The 23077-nt window shown below is 35.5% G+C and overlaps 1 protein-coding gene across 11 annotated transcripts in view; it reads right to left on the reverse strand.

Moving 5' to 3' along the window:
- CDC42BPA (CDC42 binding protein kinase alpha) overlaps positions 1-23077 on the reverse strand; it is a 328744-nt gene that overhangs the window by 126881 nt on the left and 178786 nt on the right. For all 11 annotated transcript variants that reach the window (XM_028826295.2, XM_077938812.1, XM_077938809.1 and 8 more), the window contains exons 11-12: positions 16370-16492; positions 7124-7257 (exon numbers count right to left, since the gene is read on the reverse strand). In XM_028826295.2, the coding sequence (XP_028682128.1) occupies positions 7124-7257; positions 16370-16492 (257 nt within the window). The remainder of the gene's footprint in view (positions 1-7123; positions 7258-16369; positions 16493-23077) is intronic.

A 23077-nucleotide genomic window follows, 5' to 3' on the forward strand; every position in this document is an offset into this window, starting at 1 on the left:
TCTTAACGGAATGGTGTCCTGATATGGTCTCAATTCCTTATGCTAATACAGTAAATGCACGGGAGCTGCTAATTTAACCTGATAGTACCTTAATTTCCACAAATGAGGAAAAAGTTTAGGAATAAACGATATGATGGTCAAAATAAATATTTGTAAAATTTGATAAATATTTGTGAGGTTGTTTTCATAAAAAACAAGCATTGCCCTTGACATGGAGGCTACGCCTCAAGCCAGAAGCAAGGAGACAGAAACTAAACCGGAGACTCCCTAATTGAAGTGAGAAACTTAGAGGAGAGCTAAAGTGGACTCAGGGCAGTACCACTACCTACCTCCCAGCAAAAGGAAATGCAGATTTTCTTTGGGGAAAAGAACTGCAATGAAATCTGAATTTTTCACATATTAAGAACAAACAAGAATGAGCTCACAACCACAGATTCCAAATTACTCAAAGAACAAAGCACCACAATCAAATAACAAAACAATAAAAATAAACATCAAAGGTATCTTGGTATTAAAATCATTAGATATCAACACAAAATTGCTACATATGAAATGTTTAAAGGAATAAAAGATGAAATAATAAAAATGAAAAAATGACAAAAGGCTATTAAAAATGACCAAGCAGATTTATAGAAGAACTGTATGGAACATTTAGAAACAGAAAACGTTAAGGTTGGCCCAGTTGGTCTCATCTATAATCCCAGCACTTTGGGAGGCTGAGGCAGGAGGATTGCTTGAGCCAAGGAGTTCAAGAGCAGCCTAGGTGACATTGTGAGACTTCATCTCTACAAAAAATAACAATGCCCAAAAAACCAAAAAAGGCCAGGTATGGCGGTGTGCGCCTATAGTTCTAGCTACTGTGATGGGAAGATGACTTCAGCCTAGGAGGCTGAGGCTGCAGTGAGGTGAGATCACTCAGTTGCACTTTAGCTTGGGCAATACAGTGAGACTCCACCTCAAAAAAAAAAAAAAAAAAAAGAAGAAAAAATATAAATGTTAAAATTAAAGACATGCATCAATCACTAGAGGAAGCTCTACATTTATGAATCAAGAAAAAAATTTAAAAACCCAAACCAGACATGTTCAAAAAACAACACTCTTTGGTAATACCAAAGAGAAATAAAAGACCGTAAAGAAATCAGAGGGACAAAAAGACAAATCACCTATTCCCCATCCTCAAATAAGGTGGGAGGAGGAAAATCAGACTAAGAATATAAACTGAAGAAGTAACAACAGCAACAGAAACAGGGTAAAATATTTTCAAAGACATGAGAAGATAATTAAAATTATATACCCGAAAAATTACTTTTCAAGTCTGAGGCTTCATATAAACAAAAACTGGCAGAGCTTACCATAATCAGATCTGCACTAAAGGAACCAGTAAAGCTTTATCTCAGGAAGAAAAAAATGATTTTAGAGATCTAATGCAAGAGAAATGAATAGCTAATAAAATGGTTAACGTGAATGTGAATGTAAATAAGTGTATATATAAGATTATACTATAAAAATGTTAACTTTGTACAGTAAACAAAAGATACAGCTAAAATACTGGCCAATAACAACACATAAAGAAAGTTATAAAGAGGTAATACAGGTTGAATATCCCGAATCCAAAAAATTTGAAATCCGAAATGTTTCAAAATCCAAAACTGTCTGAGTGCCAACATGATGTTCAAAGTGAGCATTTCAGATTTTGGATTCTCAGGTTAGAAATACTCAACTGGTATAATGCAAATATTCCAAAATCCGAATGCTGGTCCCAAGCATTTCAGATAAGGGATACTCAATCTGTAAAATTAAACCTCTTTAAATTGTTTCTGGGAAATAGTTTTAAGATATTTAACTTCAACTTAAACTTGGTTAATACACATGGTAGAAGCCAAGAGTAACCACCAAAAGACTAGAGAGTAAAGTAAAATGTCAACAACAGCAACAACAAATGTCAGTGAAGAAGAAAGAAATGATTTTGCAAACAGAAAGAATTCTGGAGACTGCTGCATAAGAATGTAAATATACTTAACATTAATTAACTGTGCATTTGAAAATTGTTTAGATGGTAATTTTATCTTATATGTATTTTACCACAGCTAAAAACTTTTGAGAAGGGAAGAAAGGAAATAAAAAGCAGCATGCAAAAATCATGACAAACAGAAAACAAAAAATAAGATAGTAGAGACATATCCATATACATTAGTAATCACCAGTTAAAGGCCATCTATTATATTGGATTAATAAATGAAATCTTGACTTCAATAGAAAAAGTATTATTAAGGATAAGGAATGTCACTACATAATGATAAAATTCAATACACTAAGAAGAAATACTATCCTAAACTTTTGTGCATTCTATAAGATAGTCTCAAAATCATTAAAAAGAAACTGTTAGAACTTCAGAGAAAAATTGGTAAACATCACTATAATGAAAAATTTTAATTTCTTAGTCATTAATAGATAAACCAAGTAGGCAAAAAAAAAAAAAAAAACGGTGAATATAAAGACGATCTGAAAAGCTCAACTAACAAGCTTCATGTACAGAAGCTTGCTCTCTAAATTGGAACACAAACTATTTTCAAGAACACATATTGAATGTTTTAAAAATGGAACAGGCTAGGCCACAAAGCAAGTCTCAGTAGATTTCAAAGAACAGATATTATGTAGAGCAAGTTCTGTAATGACACTGCAACTAAATTAGAAGTCAACAAAAAAAAATAAAACTCCATACACTGAAAATTTTAAAAGATACTTATAAACAACTCACTGGTCTGTGAGAAAAAGAACCAATGCAATTCAACTGTTTCTATGAGACCAGTATAATCTGAATATCAAAAAAAAAAAAAAAAAAAAAAAAGAAAAGAAAGAGGAAAAATAGCCGGGCGCGGTGGCTCAAGCCTGTAATCCCAGCACTTTGGGAGGCCGAGACGGGCGGATCACGAGGTCAGGAGATCGAGACCATCCTGGCGAACACGGTGAAACCCCGTCTCTACTAAAAAATACAAAAAACTAGCCGGGCGAGGTGGCGGGCGCCTGTAGTCCCAGCTACTCGGGAGGCTGAGGCAGGAGAATGGCGTGAACCCGGGAGGCGGAGCTTGCAGTGAGCTGAGATCCGGCCACTGCACTCCAGCCTGGGCGGCAGAGCGAGACTCCGTCTCAAAAAAAAAAAAAACAAAGAAAGAGGAAAAATAATAACACACCAATCTCACTTATAAAAAGAAACGTGAAAATCCTTTTTAAAAATTAGTAAATCAGTTCCAGTGATATATAAAGTAGATATGCATGAAGTCTGGCGCTAAACTCCTTGTGCTAAAAATCTAGCTCCACCACTTTCTATTTCTATGACCTTGAGTAAGTGAACTAATTTCTCTGTGCTTGGTCTCACCATTCATAAAATGAGAATAATGATATCACCTAACTCATGGGGCTGTGATGGAGATTAAATAATTTAACATATGTAAAGCTTTCACAACAGTGCTATTAGAACAGATATTTGCTACATAAATGTTATCTATACTATCACAGTATTATAAGAAATTTGGGCTTAACCCAGAAATATAACAGTGACTTAATATTAGAAAAAGTCTACAAATGTAGTCCACCACACCAACTTATTGAAGGATAAGAAACATATAATCATATCAATAGAGCACAGAAGGGCACATTGAATAAAGTCAATACCCATTCTAAATAAAAAGCTATTAACAAAATAGGAATAGAAGGTAACTTCTTTAACCTGATAAAAATTATTTATTAAAAACTTACAGCAAACATTATTAGTGATGAAATATCAGAGGCAATTTCTTTAAAATTGGGGAACAAGATGGGGATGCCTGCTATTATCATTTCTAGTCAACATTGTACTGAGGTTCTAGCTAATACAGTAAAACAAGGAAAGAAATGAAAGTCTTTTCTGTACGAAATTTTATGGAAGAATATTTTAAAAGAACTTTAAATATATGGAGCGATATGTTTACGAATAAAAAGACTTTAGGAATGCAGAAAAACTTTCATGTTTTTGCAGTTTGTCCCTTCTGAACAAATTTTATCAAAACCTGGGCTAAATGAAAGTCTTAAAAAGTAACTTATAACTGATTTTAGTAGGGAGAAAACTAAGATTTACCTTCTGGAGGTTATGTGTTTACATTACAAGGTGGGGTGGCAGAGAGTAGGAGCCTAGAACAAGGGGGCTTCCTTTGATAGAGCAGAAGACTCTGGGCTTATATTTACAGTGGAAATATTTATCTATGTTCCAAAGGGTTAGAGAAAGAACCCAAGATCCTTCTCTTTAGATTTCCAAGGAACTCTCTCAGAAGAGGAGAAAGCAGGAAGCAGTGGCTTCTTTTCTCTATGTAAACACCTGGATAAATGTTTTCAAGGCTCCTCATTTACAATACAATTCCTTCTGTGTAGGGTTTTATCCTGCCAGCTCTCAGGGTATTTCTCTTGAGGTAAGACTTAGCACAGAAGGGAGCCATGTAGTTATTCCTTGCTGTATGTAAGTAATAACAGTCCATTCTATTCTGGAAATAATCTGTGTGTATATTCAGAAAAACAGTAATAAATATATATAGTAAGAACTTAAAGACAATATTGTAATGATGTTAATTCTCTCTAAATTGATCTATAAATTCAATGCATTTTTTTTTCCTTGAGATAGGGTCTTGCTCTGTTGCTCAGGCTGGAGTGCAGTGACATGATCATGGCTCATTGCAGCCTCGATCTACCAGGCTCAAGAGAACTTCCTGCCTCAGCATCCTGAGTAGCTGGGATGACTGGCGTGCACCACCAGGCTAATTTTTTTTATTTTTTGTAGAGACTGGGTCTCATTCTGTTGTTGCCTAGGCTGGCCTCAAACTCCTGGACTCAAGTGATCCTCCTGCCTCGGCCTCTCAAAAGTGCCAGGATTACAAGCATGAGTCACGATGCTCAGCAGATCAAATGTAATTTTAATCAAAATTCCATCTTCACAGTTTTTAAAACATAGTTGAGATACAGACTCTAAAATTTTAAAACTTTAAGATAAAAATTTAGGAGAAATTTTTAAAATCTCAGATTTTTTTATATAAGACAGCAAATACACTAACCATAAAAATATTGATAAATCTGGCCACAATAATCCTAAGAACGTTTTTTAATAAAAAGATTCCTAAAAGCAAAAAGATAAGCCACTGAGAGATATTTGTAACACATATAACTCACAAAAGATAAGAATGTCCAAATATTTCCAAGAATTCTTATAATCAGTAAGAAAAAAACAACCCAACAGAAAAATAAACCAAAGATATTAAGAAATATTTCACAACAGAAATGTAAATGACAATAGACCCATGTGAAGATACTTGACCTCATTAGTAATTAGAGAAATGCACATTAAGACCACAACCAAACATTTTCTAAAACCTAAAATCTCAATTTAGACTAGATTGGCCAAAAGTAATAAATCTGGTAATATGAACACAAACTCCTATATACTACTCGTGGAAATGGAAGTTGGTATACTAGAAAACAGTTTGGCATTATAAAAAATCAGAATATTTGCTAACCCAATCAAAAAATGGGCAAAGGACCTCAGTGGACATTTCTCTAAGAAGACATACAAATGGCCAATAGGTATATGAAAAAGTATTCAACATCACTAGTCATAAGAGAAGTAAAAACCAAAATCATAATGAGCTGTCACTTCACAGCTATTGGAATGGCTATTTTTTTTTTAAAAGACAAAGGATAACAAGTGTTGGCAAGGAATGTGGAGAAAAATCATTTTCTAATGCCTATAGGATATTAAGCAAATCACTCAAAATCCTATATTGGTATCATCTGTTTCTTTTCGTCAGCACTATTGTCTTCTCAAAATATATGAAAAGGATTTTTCATGCTAAAACATTAAAAATTGGTGACTATCTGTCACTATAAATCTAGCGGTCAGATTTTCATCCTCTTTTCAAAGGGTTAGAGGAAGAACCCAAGATCCTTCTCTTTAGATTTCCAAGGAACTCTCTTAGAAGAGGAGAAAGCAGGAAGCATAACATCCATTATGTTAACTACATTTGGCTGAGTAATCCTACCAATAAATATAAAATGGTAAACCATTAATATTACTATAATATTATTAAAGTTAATAGAACACTAACTGTTTTAAATGACAAATATTATTAAATTGGCAATGAATTTAAATGGGCCTATACAAAAAATTGGTTGAAACTGCATTAAGAAGAAAGTAAAAATGTATTGGTCTATTTCAATCTATTCTTTAATAGCGTTCTCTTTTAGTCCTTTTGATTAGTTTCATCAGCTAAAGGTTATTTGTTTTATTTTTAATTCCCTCCATTTCTTTCCTGGCGCAAAGACTTTCAAATCTTCCCCCAGAGGATTTCATTCATTCTATATTATCAGTGCATTATATTAATATATTACATTATTGAATACAACTTATGCTATGCCATAAACTACAGATTTCTTGTTTGCAATGGCTAGTATTAGTCCCAACATTTTTGTATTAATGAAAGTCACAGTGCTTAGCAGCATGTGGTTCAAGAAAAGTATTTTCTCTAGTGCTTGAATATTATTTACCCTATTGGGCTATGTTACAGAGTCTTAACTATCAATAAATTTTCTCGATGTTTAAAATAATGTTTAAATGTTATACACAGTTCTTATGAAAATCACTTTAGCTTTTTTACCCATGCTGCTTTGAAAGATAAAAACTGACATTTAAAACAAATAACCAAAGAAATTTTAAATTATATTTTAAGAATGTTCTTATCAGTAAGTTATAATGAAAATATGCCTGTATTTTAAATTTTTTCTATAGATGCTAAACAGATTCTACTATTTTCTTATTTCTTCGTGTTTCTTTTTCAATAACATTCACTTTTAATCTAGTCCTTTGACTATTAACTTTCTAAAAGAACAAAAGATTCTGAACTTTCAAGCTTCAACAATTTAAAAGTTTATTACTAGCTACTCATCAAATGACATACACCAAAATAATCCTTATATTTTTAAACCAACTTTTAAAAAGATAAAATACACTATGTATTATTGTAATTCATTATGAATGCTTTCAGTATTCTATTATACAAGATTCAAAACAGAGAAAAAGCTTTAATGATCTATTCACATATTTTACCTTATTTAGATCTTCTCTTTCTTGTTGTAACGTTTTGATTTGTTTTTCATAAGCCTTGATTTGTCTAAAAGCTTCATCTAGTTCTTGCCTCACAGCATTAGCTTCTTCAAGTTGCTGTTCCAAATGACTCAATTCTAAAAACAAAAGACAAATGTTTCTTTTACTATTTGTATAAAAGCAAATGATTGAACCTAAGGTAAAACAACTAAATTTTTTTTTTAATCAGTATTTTGAATTTGGTGTTAGGTCTACTGACAGTGTATACCAGTATGACTCTTGACAAATTAAATGCTTATCAGTTCACTGTAAAGATGGTGAATTACGTATGCCAGTGTGAAAATGTGCAAAATTTATGTGCAGAAATGCCTTACAGATTCATTGTGAAAAAAAATACTTGCAAAAACAGCACCTTCAGACCAATTAAAAATTTAAAACTAACAAGCAACAAGAAACCCAACCAACAACAACAAAAAGTCAAGTTTTACTGCAGTGTTGGTAAGCATCCTAAGGCTCATGTTAGTCAAATTACTGTGTAAGATGATTTTGATTCTAACAGGGTGGTTCCAAATCACTCAGTCTAGTTACACCACTGTTTATCTGAAGAATAAACTCTGATTTCCAAAAAGCACATACCTGAAAAACTCCTGATCTAAATCAATTCTTCTATTTTTCGATGAAGAAACTCAGGGAGTTGAATAATTTGCCTAGTCACATTGCAAAATGTGTATCAGAGATAAGACTAGAGCCCAGGAAATCTTGCACTGACTTCTCCACTTTACATGGTAACGTTATTAAATAATGTTTAACATTCTCAGATAAGAGGGGATATTAAGAAACAACAACATTATTTATTTTAACCTATGCCTTAAAATGTAATAAATTGATAGGAAATGTTCCTGGTATTAAAAGTAAACTAGGAAAGAACTGAAGTCAATGATACAGAGAAATCTAAACAATATTCATGATCAGTTCTGCTCTGGATATTTTCTGTTCTTTACACATTATTACTCTGAGTCAGCAATACCCAACCTTTTTGGCACCAGTGACCAGTTTTGTGGAAGACAATTTTTCCATGGCCCAGGAGTCTGGGAGCTGGGAGATGGTTTTGGGATGAAACTGTTCTACCTCAGATCATCAAACATTAGTTAGATTCTCGTAAGAGGCATGCAATCTAGATCCCTCGCATGAGCAGTTCACAATAGGGTTCACGGTCCCATGAGAATCGAATGCCACCGCTGATCTGACAGGAGGTGCAGCTCAGGCGCTAATGCTCACTCACCTGCCATTCACCTCCTGTTGTGCGGCCCAGTCTGCCAGTACTAGTCTGTGGCCCGAGAATTGGGAATCCCTGCTCTAAGTGACATCCCCAGAAAAGTGACATGAGCATCCCTTAGGAACTTAGATATGGAGAATATCAAGCCCCAATCAAGACCTAATGAAGCAGAATCTATACAGTATCCTCAAGTCATTCATTTGTACGTTAATGTGTGGGAACTAGTGCACAAAGTGTTGCATACTGTTGAGACTGATGCTTTCAATAAATGAAGCAGTGTTAATATGTTAGTCCTATTGGGAAAAGCAATTCACTTGTGTAGATGAAATCTGCAGTCTAAAAATTACTTAAATGTATTAGTGTATCATGCATTGTATAGTACTACATTCCATAAATAACTGGTATCAGTGCAATAAACTTACAGATTTCAAACTTACTTTGAAAGTATAGTTATTAATAGCACAGTTAACTTTTGAAGATGTAAAGTTGTATTAACTGGTTTTCATAGTATCTGAACAGTATCAATTAATGAATGCTTATGTGAAGAAAACTAGAAATCATAGGGTGTTTAATCTTAATCATGGTGTTTAGTCTTATATTCAGAAAACTGTATTTTATCACTTTATCACATTTTGGCATTTCATAGGGGAATATTTCTATTTAAATTAATTTCTTTCAAACACATTTAAATATTTTCTAGTTCAAGTTTTTAACATTTTTAGGATTTCAAGAATTTCTTGTTTTTCTTTTTTTTTTTTGAGACGGAGTCTTGCTCTGTCCCCTAGACTGGAGTGCAATGGTGTGATATTGGCTCACTGCAACCTCCGCCTTCCAGGTTCAAGCAATTCTCCTGCCTCAGCCTCCTGAGCAGCTAGGATTACAGACACTTGCCACCATGCCCGGCTAATTCTTGTATTTTTAGTAGAGATGGGGTTTCATCATGTTGGCCAGGCTGGTCTGCAACTCCTGACCTCAGGTGATCCGCCCACCTCAGCCTCCCAAAGTACTGGGATTACGGGCATGAGCCACCGCGCCCGACCTGGATTTCAACAATTTCTAAAGTAAATATCAATTTACTTTTGTTATTTCTCATAATTAAGAGTAAAAATGTAGCCTGTAAAGCAGCTGACTTCTGTCACTTCCTGGTTCATTTTAATTACATTTTATGGTTAAGGAAAATCAATTTAGAGTAGCGATATGGTACATTTAGTAATCCATTCTGAGCACACTTTCTTTCTTCTACTTTTGAAGTGTTCTTCTCTGACATGTTCAATTTTTTCAGAAATTATTGTTACTGACTTATTTCAACAGCTCTGAGAAACAAAAAAATTCAGTATTTCATAAAATTTCCCTATCATATAAAGTTTATAACAGATGATATCACATGGGATAGCATCTAAAAGCTTTAAGGATATTTTTACTGATTTATTTCAATACAGTGTTAATTTTAGTTTTCACCACAGCCATTTTATTTTGGCTGCTTTGCAATGGAGTTGTTGGAGAAATGGAAATATATGTCAAATTTCCCTGTTTTATATTTCAGACACTTTTCAAAATGAAAAAAGCTCAAAACATTCATTTAAACAACAGTATGTGAATTATGAGAAGTACAAAAGAATGTACTAGATTAAGAAGTGTTGGAAAAGATAACCCCTCCTCCAATATTTCATAAAATCCTCCATTATGGAGGGAAACACAGCACTCGTAATTTGGAAAACACAGAATGTTGCATTCCCGAAAGATGAACACCCCATATCAAGAAAAATCCAGAATGCTTTGAACTTTGGTCAAATACTATAAAATGGGTAAAGCAGCAGAGCCTTTACTTTCACTACAACAAATAGCAAATATGGCTAAAATTCTGAAAGAAATCCAGAGACTATTAAAAATATCCAACACAATTAGCCATGACATTTAGATAAAGTTGTTAAAAACTAATTATAGTGAACAAATAGAAAAAGCTGTACTAGGCCAGGAACCATGGCTCATGCCTGTAATCCTAGCACTTTGGGAGGCTAAGGCGGGCAGATCACCTTAGGTCAGGGGTTCAAGACCAGCCGGGCTAACATGGTGAAACTCCAGCTCTAGTAAATATAAAAAAATTAGCTAGGTGTGGCACACACCTATAAACTCAGTTACTTGAGAAGGGCTGAGGCAGGAGAATCACTTGAACCCAGGAGGTGGAGGATGCAGTGAGCCAAGATCGCATCACTGCACTCCGGCCTGGGCAATACAATGAGACTCTGTCTCAAAAGAAAAAGCTGTACTAGGAAACTGGGTTAGCTGATATCAACTAAATGGTTCTTAGCTCACGGATGCTATTTAGGACTGTAAAATTCAACTTGTTAGTAATGAGGACTTAATGAAGGTATCATACATATGGGGTTATTTTCTTGGTGCTATATGGCATGGAAAAGAAATATAAAATATGGTCTCTGTCTTGAAGGAGATAAGTTAGACAACAGCAACACTCTTTTAAAAAATAATAACGTAGAAAATCAAATGCAAATTGTGTGGCAGGCTATATATGCTATAGGAATTGAGGTCCAAAAATGGGCATGATTAAAGCAGTATTCAAAGTGGAACACTATAAACTGGAAAGGGGTTAAGACTGGGGCCAGCAGGAGGTTGGCAGAACAACCAAAACATCTCCCTGATCCACAAGATGGATATTTTCATTTTTCCCATTATGTAACTCTTCTGAGATGCGAAGAAACTTTACTTCTAATTATAATCAGTAAAAACAGGCTCCCTTATTATCAACTTAACAATAACCCACAACACTCGGACCAACTCAGGCTCCCTTATTATCAATACTCCTATTCACAGGGGAGAGAGGGAAGGAGAGAGAGAGACAGAATGTGTGTGTGTGTGTGTATGTCTGTGTGTGTGTTAGTTTAGGGTTGGACAAACAGAAACGGTACACAGAGACGCATATCCCCAACCTCAAGGCAACATAAGAATGAGAGTTTCAAAAGTACATTATAGATTATAATAAATTTTTCATTTAGGAAACAAAAAAATCCTATTTTCTCATACAAAAATATTAAATGAGGTATGAATTTTTTATTTAAAAAAATTTTATTTTTGTCTGCTGATACTCAACAAATATATATTTAGTGTCTGTTATACAATACTGGCAATAAGCTTGGCATTAGGAATGTAGTAGGAAAACCTACTATAACCTACTTCCTAACCTTTAGGAGCTCAGAGTATGGTAAAGAAGCAAATATTAAAAAGAAGTTGTCAATAACTATAAATTTGTCACATTTTTTCCAGGAACTTAAAAATATTGGAGAACACTGCTGTTGGGAAACACAAGATAACCAGTCATTAATGGTGGGTATTTGTATACACAAAGACTTTGCTCAAGAAGTATCTGGAGGAATGACAGATTGAAGGTATTTGGGATACTTTTTTCTTCAGAGCCAAATTAAAGTTGGGGCTACTCATCAGGCAGGTCTTAAAGGGAGCCTTCAATTTGTATTTTTTGTTAAAAAGGGAAGGAAAAAAGAAAGGGAAGGAAAAAGACAGTATGTGAAGGAAGTGGAGCATCACGGGGTGATTCAGTATGGCTGGAATCACTGGACAAGGGAGTAGTAACAAGAGATAAAGCTCGAGAGGCAAATACATGCATAATAATGAAGGGCCTTGTATTAGAATTGAGAAATTTCTACTTTATCCTGCAGGCAATGGGGGTCCACTGAAGATATTTATGTTGAAGCTGTGACATGAACAGACTTACATTTTTAAAGCTTACTCTGGAGACTTCAAGTTCTGGGAAGATGGAATAGATATATTTCCCATTCTTCCCATTAAGTATAACTTAAAACCCTAGACATTATACATAAAACAAACATAAGACGACTCTGAAATGTGAAGGAAAAAACTTCCTCAGGACATTGGGATCTGATAAACAACATAATGGTTGAGTTTTCTGGGGTTTCTTCTTGGTTCATATACCCCAGAATTAGAGCTAAAGATGATAACCCACAAATGACAACAGCTATAAAGAGAAAAAGCCCCAACAAAAGCCTGCTCTTTCTAGCCAAAGGATTAGGAAAGGGGTAGACCAGGAAGACAGAAAACTCATAGACAATAACAATTCTACTTGAGATAAACATCACAGAAAAAAACTGGTCCCATGTCACCAATGTCAACAATGGATAAGTGCAGGGGGGCTAGATTTCCAACCTCATGAGGCTATAATGAGATGCTCAAACATATCTGCAAAAGTGGTGTCAGAAAAACACTGGGTGTGGTTACTCATGCCTATAATCCCAGCACCTTGGGAAGCTGAGGAGGGTGAATCACTAGAAGACAGGAGTTCGAGACCAGCCCAGGCAACACAGCGAGACCCCATCTCTACTAAAAACACAAAACATTAGCCGGGTGTGGTCCCAGCTACTCTGAAGGATGAGGCACAAGAATTGCTTGAACCTGGGGGATGGTGGTTGCACTGGGCTGACATCATGTCACTGTACTCTAGCCTGGGCAACAGAGTGAGACTCTATCTCCAAATTAAAAAAAAAAAAAAAAAAAAGAGTGGTATCACAAAAAGACAGGACATTAACCCTCACTGGCTGACAACAAGCCTCCCCTCACACACACTGTCAGTGGAAACCACACAGGAAACCTGGACTTCTACCTCCAACCTGGGTTGACTTTTGGATCGCAAGCATACTGTATTTTCAATCTCTATGTGGTTGGGAAAAAAATCTGCATATAAGTAGATCCACACAGTTCAAATCCATGTTGCTCAAGGATCAAGTATATTTATAAATTTACAGCATATTTAATTTTACTTTAAAATAAATCATTTATAATAAATGTATAATTTTATAATAATTTTATGCTGCCTCAGCATCCATTTTGAATGCAGGTTTAGCTTTCTTGTTTCAGAGGCAGGGTTTAGTCACTCTTGATGCAGTTTTAAATTCTACACCACACCCAAGGGGCTCAAGCTGGAGACATCTCTCCCACCTAGCAGACTGGGATCCTGCCTTCCAGCCACCTCCTCTAAAGGGACCATTCAAGCACTGGCTTCCAAACTTAAAGTGATCTACATCCTATTCCCTAATATATACTGCTAATTGCCATGCTCTCCTGCTCAAGGCTCTCTGTCTCCCTGCACTCCCTGACCTCCAGGTGTGTGGCCTCCAGGTGTGCCATGTGCCACAATGTCTGTAAGTACTAAAAACTCTTAAATGTTCACATTGAGGTTGTCATTGACGCTGTACCAGCAATCTGACTCCTGACTGCAAGGCTGCTTCAGAAAGGATGCATGCAGGTGGATCCCCTGCTAGTGCTCTTTTGTTCAGGCCTCTGGTGGCTGCTGGTGACAGTAGCCACCAGCTATGTTGACAGAGAAACAGCCAGTACAAGAAAGAAAGAAAGGAAAAAGAAGAAGAAGAAAAAAAAGAACACTAAAGACTAATATCCTTCATGTATATAGATGCAAAAATCCTTAAAAATATATTAGGAATGGAATTCAGCAACATATAAAAATAATTGTACACCATGACCACTGTTTACAAGAGGGATGTATGGCTGGTTCAACACTTTAAAATCAACCAATGTAATTCGCCATATTAACAGGTTATTTTTTGAAAATCATATGTTCATATCAATTGATGCAGAAAAAGCATCTGACAAAATTCAGCACCCATTAATGATTTTAAAAGCCCTTATAAATACAAAAACAGAAAGAAACTAATGCTTTCCCCCAAGATTGAGAAGCTAGAATGTTCTTCTCATCATTCTTCTTTAGCATAACATAGTGCTGCAAGTTCTTGCAATAAGGCAAGAAAAGGAACCAAAAAGCATATAGATCAGAAAGGGAGAAATAAAACTGTTCCCACCTGCAGATGACATGATCGTCAGAATTAAAAATCCCAAATAAACTATTTTTTAAAACCCTATTAGAACTAATAAGGGAGTGTAGCAACACTGTAGAATACAAAATAAACATGTAAAAATCAACTATATTTCTATATATTAGCAATAAACACATGAACAATAAAATTAAAAATACAATACTATTTGGAATTGCTCAGAAAATGAAATTACTTATCATGATTCTATATATAATGGGTTAGACATCAACACAGGTTTCCTTTGGATAGTGCCAGAACATTACTGTGAATGACAGCAAAATGTTTTAAGATTTAAAAATTTAGCTCTTACACAGAGCTAACAAAGAAGCTCACAACTATTTTGGTGAATGACATAACAACTAGATTATTGATTTGAATATTTTACATCAATATCATCTATTTCAAGGCAGTTTTAAAATTAATTAGCAAGCTTTCAAAAGCTACTGCCATTCAAAGCCACATTCTACTATTAAAAAGAGAAGAGACAGGCTTATGAATAAGTTTTCCAAATTCCTATTGCCTCTCTGAAGACAAATCACCGACCATTCTAGCTGGTCTTCTGTTCTACTGCTTTTTTAGTGTCATACAACTCTAATGTAGACATTCAATGACACTCTTAATGTTACTGTTGGTACCAAAGTCCATGATTCACTTATCACGTTCCCAATCTATAATAACTTACTTTTGGAAAGATAAAAGTAACAGAGATTAGATATATAGATATTTCTTAGGAGGACAGCCTCTTAAAAACACAAAATAGCATTCACAAATTATGCTCAAAATTAAGATCTCCATATATTTAAAATAAACAAAGTGCTAATATGGCATTTTAAATAGTCACTTTTATAAAAGATGCTACATTAGATTATTTCTTCTCTTTTACTTATTTTTGCCTAAAACTGCCTTTCTGGAGAGGCCTGACCATTCTCGTTAAAACAGTACCTTCTGCTCTCTCTTCCTATCCCTCTACTTATTCAGATCATGTAATGCCTCTAAACCCTGCAAAAAACTGCCATTTCATTCTGAGTAAAAACCAAAGACCTTACGACAATCAGTAAGGCTCTACTGATCAGGCAACAAGCCCATTTCACCCCTTTAGTTCTCACTTCCTTCCATTCTCCCTGCTTGCTCATTCTGCTCCAGCCATGCAGTACTCTGTTTTACTTGAACACCTGGGGCACATTTGATTTTAGAGTCTTTGCGCCAGCTAGTCTTTCTGCTTAGAACATATATTTTGCAGATAACTGTATGGCTAACCCCCTTGCCTTCTTTAAATTTTTGCTAACATGTCACCTTCTCAGTTAGGCCTACCCCTGGAGCACTATACTTAAAATGATAAAACTCCTCATTTTGCACATCTAATTCTCCTTATTCTATTTTTATTTTTAAAGCACTTATTACCTTCTAACATATTGTATCATTTACAAAGTTATATATTTACTGGTTTCTGTTTTCTGTCCTTTACCCAGGCCAAAGCAAAGATTTTTTGTTTAAAGTTGTTTTGCTTAAGTTGAATCCCAAGAGCCTAAAAAAACACCTGCTACATAGTAGGTGCTAAATATATATTTATTGAGTAAATGCAATAAATGAATAATAGGTATACAAACACTTGTCAAATTTAATTTTAATCTTAGTAATACAAAGAAAAAATAATTGCATAACAAATAAAATAAATTTTCCTGATGCCTGTATACATGCACTCTGCTTGTCTCTAGTGTCCTTCCTCACACCTTACTCACCTTTTCCTCTCCTCACAAATATGCTTTGCCAGACAAATTCCAAAATGAACAGGCCTTCCAAAAAAGCCATCCTTATTCACATAAGTCTGGGTTAGGTGATCCTCTATGTACTCTCCACGTATCTCCATTTATTTTTCCTGATAGCCTTTTCATACGTATTGCAATAACTGTTTATCTGTTTCCCAGACCAAAATGTGAACTCCTTGAGAGCAGAACCCATTCTTATTTGCCCTTCCCTGACTACCATGCAACTCACATCACATAACACAGACAGGTTCTCAATAGATGTTTTTTGTGTGAATAAACCATTGTTTAAACATTTCCTAAATTGAATTAGCAGTGAATCACAGATATTTACCTGTTACTTGTTTCCTTAGTTTTTCAATTTCTTCTTTTAAGTTTTTTATTTCTAAATCTTTGCTTGCTGTTAGCGGACCATCAACAGTTGAATACTGCAGAGCTTGGACAGTCTGTGTTGACTCTTTAAAAAAAAGAATTATAAAAATATCACCATACTCCAAATTCTTAACACTAATAACATTATATTGTTTGCAGAGAAATTCTTACACAATTTATAGAACAAAACATCTACTCACTGATAAAAAGCATGTGAATACGTAAAAATTAGGTCATAAAAAATCAGGCCAGGCATGGTAGTTCATGCCTGTAATCCCAGCACTCCGGGAGGCCAAAGTGGGAGGATCACTTGAGTCCAGGAGTATAAGACCAGCCTGGGCAACAGAGTGAGACCCTTTCTCTACAAAAGATACAAAAATTGGCAGGGCATAGTGGCACATGCCTGAAGTCCCGCTACTCAGGAGGCTCAGATGGGAGAACTGCTTGAGCCTGGAAGGTTGAGGTGGTAGTGAGTCATGATCATGGCACTATACTCCAGCCTGGGAGACAAAGTGAGACTCTATAAAAAAAAAAAAAAAAAATCCGCTGCATATATATATATATATATATATATGAAATAATCCACCTTCTAATAATTTTTGGTTTTAAATACTGTTGGTGTACTCTGCCAGTGAATCAACTACGTAGCTCCTTTTTCTCCTAGTAGGAACATCACCATGTGATAACTCAAAAGCCTGGTATGTCAGTCAGATGCTATATGAAGACCTGAATTGGGTTTACAAATGGAGGGTTAGGCATGTTAATATACATATGCAGAAGTGCTGGCCTTCCAAATTTTGTCTGAAAGTTGAGGCCCATCTATAGGTAACTACGGCTCAACAATGTAGCTAAAATATTTAGTTTAAATAGAAAATATTAATTTATCTTGCAGTTCTAATTAGAAAATACAAGGTTTTAAAGAACAGTAAGTCTATTGAGGCTTATTCCCAGATATCATCAAAAGATATGGAACAAAGAAAATATTTTTTACCATTTTACACCAGAAATGAAATTGCCCTTTGTTCTAAAATAGGTGTTCTGCTATTTATGGAGGGATTCTTACATAATAAGTCTCTCCTTTACCATAATTCTTTATGAGTTAGTGCAAATCATTACTGATTACTTTGTGTGTGCATATGTACGTGTGTGTGTAAACCATAAACTCTATATGTTTGGCGGTCAATAAATATTTGTTAATTTGAATTAAAGGTGTAAGATATACTACATTGTGCATCTGATCTTGATTTTCTGCATCATATAAGTATTTCTTATACATTTCTATCTCTTTGGGTTCAAAACATGCTAAAAACTGGTCCTTTCTGTATTTATTATTTTGAAAAGAACATCCAATGTTTTTATTTTTTTAAGACATCTAAATTGGGGGCAGAAAATGGGGGGACATAAAAATACCCAATGTGGGAGAGGTGCAGGTGTGGTGGCTCATGCCTGTAATCCCAGTGCTTTGGGAGGCCAAGGCAGGTGCACCACCTGAGGTCAGGAGTTGCAGATCAGCCTGGCCTACATGGTGAAACACCATCTCTACTAAAAATATAAAAATTAGCCAGGCATGGTGGTGCATGCCTGTAATACCAGCTACTTGGAAGGCTGAGGCAGGAGAAATGCTTGAACCCGGGAGGCAGAGGTTGCAGTGAGCTGAGATCATGCCACCACACCCAGCCTGGGTGATAGAGAAAAACTCTGTCTCAAAAAAACAAACAAAAAACCAAAAAATACCAAATGGACATTAATAGGAGTTACTTTTCCTCCTGTACCCCCCCCTGCTACAGGTATGAAGGTGGGGCAGGCATCCTTGCTCATTATTGCCACCTCTCTCCTCAAAATTCCTAGGTCTACTGAAATGGCCATTTCCTGCTTATGTAGTTATCCACTTGTCCTCCCTATCTTACTCTTTTTTAAACAAGGATTTTACATGTTGTTCTCTGCTCTTCTTTCCATTACTACTCTTCTTATTATTCTTAGTGACTTTAACATCAAAATAGATAATCCATCTAACACTGACTTCTGAGGCACACAAATCCTCTACGGCAGATACTGCTGGTTTTTACCCAGCATCTACTCATCTTTTCTTCCTTGTGAACCAAATTCAATTATCAGGCTACAGTATGCATAGGCAAGGTGGGCCCAGTCAAAACTGGCTGGCTTAAATTAATCATAATAATTCCATTCCACATTGCAAGTGTTGGTCAAGAATTAGGTATGTGACCTAGTTAGAACTTAAATGGTACCTTGAGAAGAAGTCCACTAGGGGGCTTCAGGGAGAGGTTTTAATCTCCCATTAAATGAAAGATGTATGAAACTAAATGAAGCTTTCCACTTTCTGAGTCTCTGGATATGTGCAGATATGAAGACAGAACTCTTGGTGTACTCTGCCAATGAATCTATTTAGCTCCTTTTTGTCCTAGCAGGGAACGTCACCATGTGATAAGTCAAATGCCTGGTATGTCTGTCAGATGGTATATGAAGTGAATCTGGTGTATGAAGGGATGTCTTACCTTCCAAAGTTTACATCTGAAAGTTCTACAATATTGTGGAATCAAGGAAAGCCAAGAAATTAATAGGGCAGCTACCCCAAAATTGGCACTGAAACCATTTACTTCTGGCTTCTTAAGTGAGAAAATAAATCCTTATTATTTAAGAATTCTCACATCTGCAGCCCAAAACAATCTAGCTGATAGACTTCTCTCCAGTATAACCATCAGATTAACTGGCCACATCCTAAACTAGTGGTTCTCTACTGCAGGTGTACCATCACCTCATGTGAAGGGGACAGAAGGGGAGTCAGTTGTTGACACAGTACATGAGGAGACTGCGACAAGCATTTAACATCTGGAAACTCAGAATGTTCAATATCTCAGAGTGTGAAACTCTCTCTCATGTGAAAAAACTACCTCACCCCAAATGCTTGTGGTTCACCAATTAAGAAATTCTACTATACGCTTTGTCATTATCAATAACGTCATGGCCTCCAAAATCATCTCTCTTATCTGTACAGCTTACTACTCCAGGGACCACTTCAACAATTCTTCATTCCCACCACAAATGCCAATCAGTGTGTTCTCAACACTTTCCATTTTTTCCTCTTTACTTCCTTACTTACCCTGGTTAGATTCTTTGGTCCATCACTGTTTTGCAAATACCTTCCATTTCTTTACCCTTCTCTCCTCCATTGTACTTATTCTAGAAGGCCCTCAATCTTGGCTAATTTCTACTCTCCTCCTACTCTATGATTTTACCCAAGTAGCTAAAAATGACTGAAAAAAATACACAGTCATTTAAAACTCATAATTACTAAACTTAAATAACATGGAAATATCTGGCTATCCTAAACTATTTCCCTGGCTCATTTACTCTCTTCATCTCTATACTGATCATTTCATATTTTCTCTTTTTCTTGTCAAATATCTATTATCTCCTCTACCTTCCTTACTCTCAGTGGATGACCCTACTTTGTATGTGATTTATTGTCTGTCTCCTCAAAGTAGAAAGGAAACATAACAAGGGGAGGTATTTTTGTCTTTATCTGTTTTTTATTACATTACTAGTCATATGCAGAACAGTTCCTGGCTATTTGATACTCAATAAATGGCTGACAAATGAATGAATCAGTTTAAATGTTAATCTATGTCACTGCTATGAAATAAGTATTCATGCCAAAAGGCAATGATCTTACATTTTTGTTTGCTTTGCTCTGTGTAGACGATACTATACATGTAAAAATACTAAGAACAAATTAAAGAATTCAAAACATTAAAAAAAAAAAAACCAAAACACAGGAAATTCTTAGTCATAAGGGGATGGACTAGGAAGCAACAGGTCACTGCTTTGTTTCTCCTGCTGTAAAAAGTAAAAATTCAGTATATAATTTGGAAAAAATCTTATTTTTAAAAACATCTTTGGTTTACTTTACTTAGTTCTCTTTGCTTTCCCAGTCAGAGGTGGGAAAGTGAGCCAGGGAAGTGAGGCATTCTGAAGTGAAGAGGCTATTACAACTGCTTCTTACCTGGAAGCCTTATTCATTTCTGTGAGTGTACTTAGGTCAAGCCTGGCCTTTAAATTGAGAGATAACATGCTGGAAAGAAAAACCACTGAAGCTTCTGGAGGATGTGTGGGGATGATGCAACAATTTGGAAATCTCAAAGTCCGTAAGCATATCGTGCTTTCATTCCCATGGTATATTTTCATTGTTGTACTTGGGGGCTTCATGGGAAGTTAGGGAGCTTTGAAAAGTCAGACAGAAATCTCTGATAGTATAGAATTATTTCAGAGACGAAGAGCTGCTTGAGGAAGAGAATCTGCTTCAAATACATGGCCAGTCTCTTCATCAAGACACTTACCAAATTTGGAAATGGTATAGGGCAGAAAGCTGAAGAGGAGAATAAATCTCCCATAGTTTAGGAAGTGAAGGAGAAAGAGGCGCAACTAGGCTCTATCCAGCTCCCGCTTCTGGGCATTTGAAATCAAAGGTAGGTTTGAATCTAATTAAAAATGCAATTTAAAGGCGGGCACAGTGGCTCATGCCTGTAATCCCAGCACTTAGGGAGGCTGAGGCGGGCAGATCACGAGGTCAGGAGATCGAGACTATCCTGGCTAACATGGTGAAACCTCATCTCTACTAAAAATACAAAAAAATCAGCCAGGCATGGTGGCACACACCTGTAGTCCCAGCTACTCAGGAGCCTGAGGCAGGAGAATCACTTGAACCGGGGAGGCAGAGGTTGCAGTGAGCCGAGATCAAATCACTGCACTCCAGCCTGGACAACAGAGCGAGACTCCGTCCCCCCCTCCCCCCCCCAAAAAAAATGCAATTTAGTCTTGTCCAAGCTCAATTCTTGATGGAATGAAAAGGGAGAAGCCTCTCTGGGGCAAAAATAATATAAACTTGCTTCTCTATGTTATTTTTATTCCTGACATCTTTCACATGAGACATTTGGAAAAGCAGAAAAGCATGACAAATGGAAGAAAAAAACAGAAAGGCAGGTTCACAGTTGCTGAAATTTAACAGATAAAGACCTCAAAATATTATTAAAATGTTACAGAAAATAGCGAAAAAATACACAAAAATATGGGGAAATTTCAACAGAAAACTGCAATTGAGAGAATCAAATGAATAAACTTTAACTAAAAAAGACAATATCTGAAATTAAGATTAATCAGATGGACTTAACAGCAAAATGGATATAGCAGAAGACGGAACTAGTGAACCTGAAGGCAGATCAATAGAAAATATCTTAATGAAGCACACACACAAAAAGAAACAATGGAAGGAACAGAACAGAGCATAAAGGAAATGTGAGATACCATCTAACATATACGCAATTACAGCCCCAGAAGGAGAGGAGAAAGTGCACGAGGCAAAATAGTATCTACAGAGACTATGGCTTAGAATTTTGCAAAACTGATAAAAGACATCAAACAAGATTGCAAAAGCTCAGTGAATCTCAACCAGGATTTTCTGTTAATACAAAGAAAGCTACACGTACGTGAATCACAGTCCAACTATTTGAAACTGAAGTTAAGGACATAATCCTGAAAGCAGCCAGAAGGGAAAACATATACATTACATTCAAGAGATTAAGATTAACAGCTGGCTTCTCAAGAAATATTATGGAAGCTATTATAGAAAAGAATAAAATAATACATGTAGAGCTCTGAAAGACAAAGCTGCCAAGCTAGAATTCTAATCCAGCACAAGTATTCCTCCAAAATGAAGGTAAAAATAAAGACATTTTCACATCAACAAAACCCTATCAAGAATTGTCACAACACACTTACATTACAAGAAAACAATAAAGGAAGTTTTTTAGGCTAAAGAAAAATGATTCCAGATAGAAACACGGAATTTAGGGAGAAATAAAAAGCACCAAAAGGGTAAATGAATGGGTAAATTAAATGATACTTAAAATTAATGAGTAAAGAAAACGTAAAGCAACAATTGAGTAAAAATGTATTAAAAGATTTATAACACAGATTAAGGTAAACTACATAACAACAGTCATACAAGGAGCTGGTTGTCTAAAGGTTTCTACGTTGTTTGTGAAGTAGTAACATACAAATTACTAAGAAGAAGATATATAAAGACCTAACAGAAAAATGGGCAAGAACCTCGAACCAGAACTTCACAAGACTAGATATCCAAATGGATAGTATATATGAAAAGATATTCAAACTCATTATCCATCAGGAAAATGCAAATTAAAATCACGGCAGGACATCACTATACTTCTACCAGAATGGCTACAAGTTAAAAACGCTGACAATATCAAGTTCTGGTGGGGAGCTGAAGAAAGTAGAACTCATAAATTATTAGTAGAACTATACATTGGTATAATCACTTTGGAAAACTCTTTGAAAATATCTTCTAAAGCTGAAAATCCTCTACTATATGGCCCAGAAATTCTACTCCCAGGTATATATCTGAGAGAAACAGTATATAGGACCATCAAAATAAACATATAAGCACATTTGCAGGAACTTTACTCATAGTAGTCAACATCTGGAAATAACCCAAATATTTACCAACAACAGACTGGGCAATTTTTTAGTGCTTATACACAATGAAATACTAAACAGCAGTCCAAAAAAAAAAAAGAGCAAACTACTGATATATACAAAACATGGGTGAATTTTAAAAAACAACAAGTGAAACATG

Source organism: Macaca mulatta, chromosome 1, assembly GCF_049350105.2.
Source record: "Macaca mulatta isolate MMU2019108-1 chromosome 1, T2T-MMU8v2.0, whole genome shotgun sequence".
Lineage (NCBI taxonomy): Eukaryota > Metazoa > Chordata > Mammalia > Primates > Cercopithecidae > Macaca > Macaca mulatta.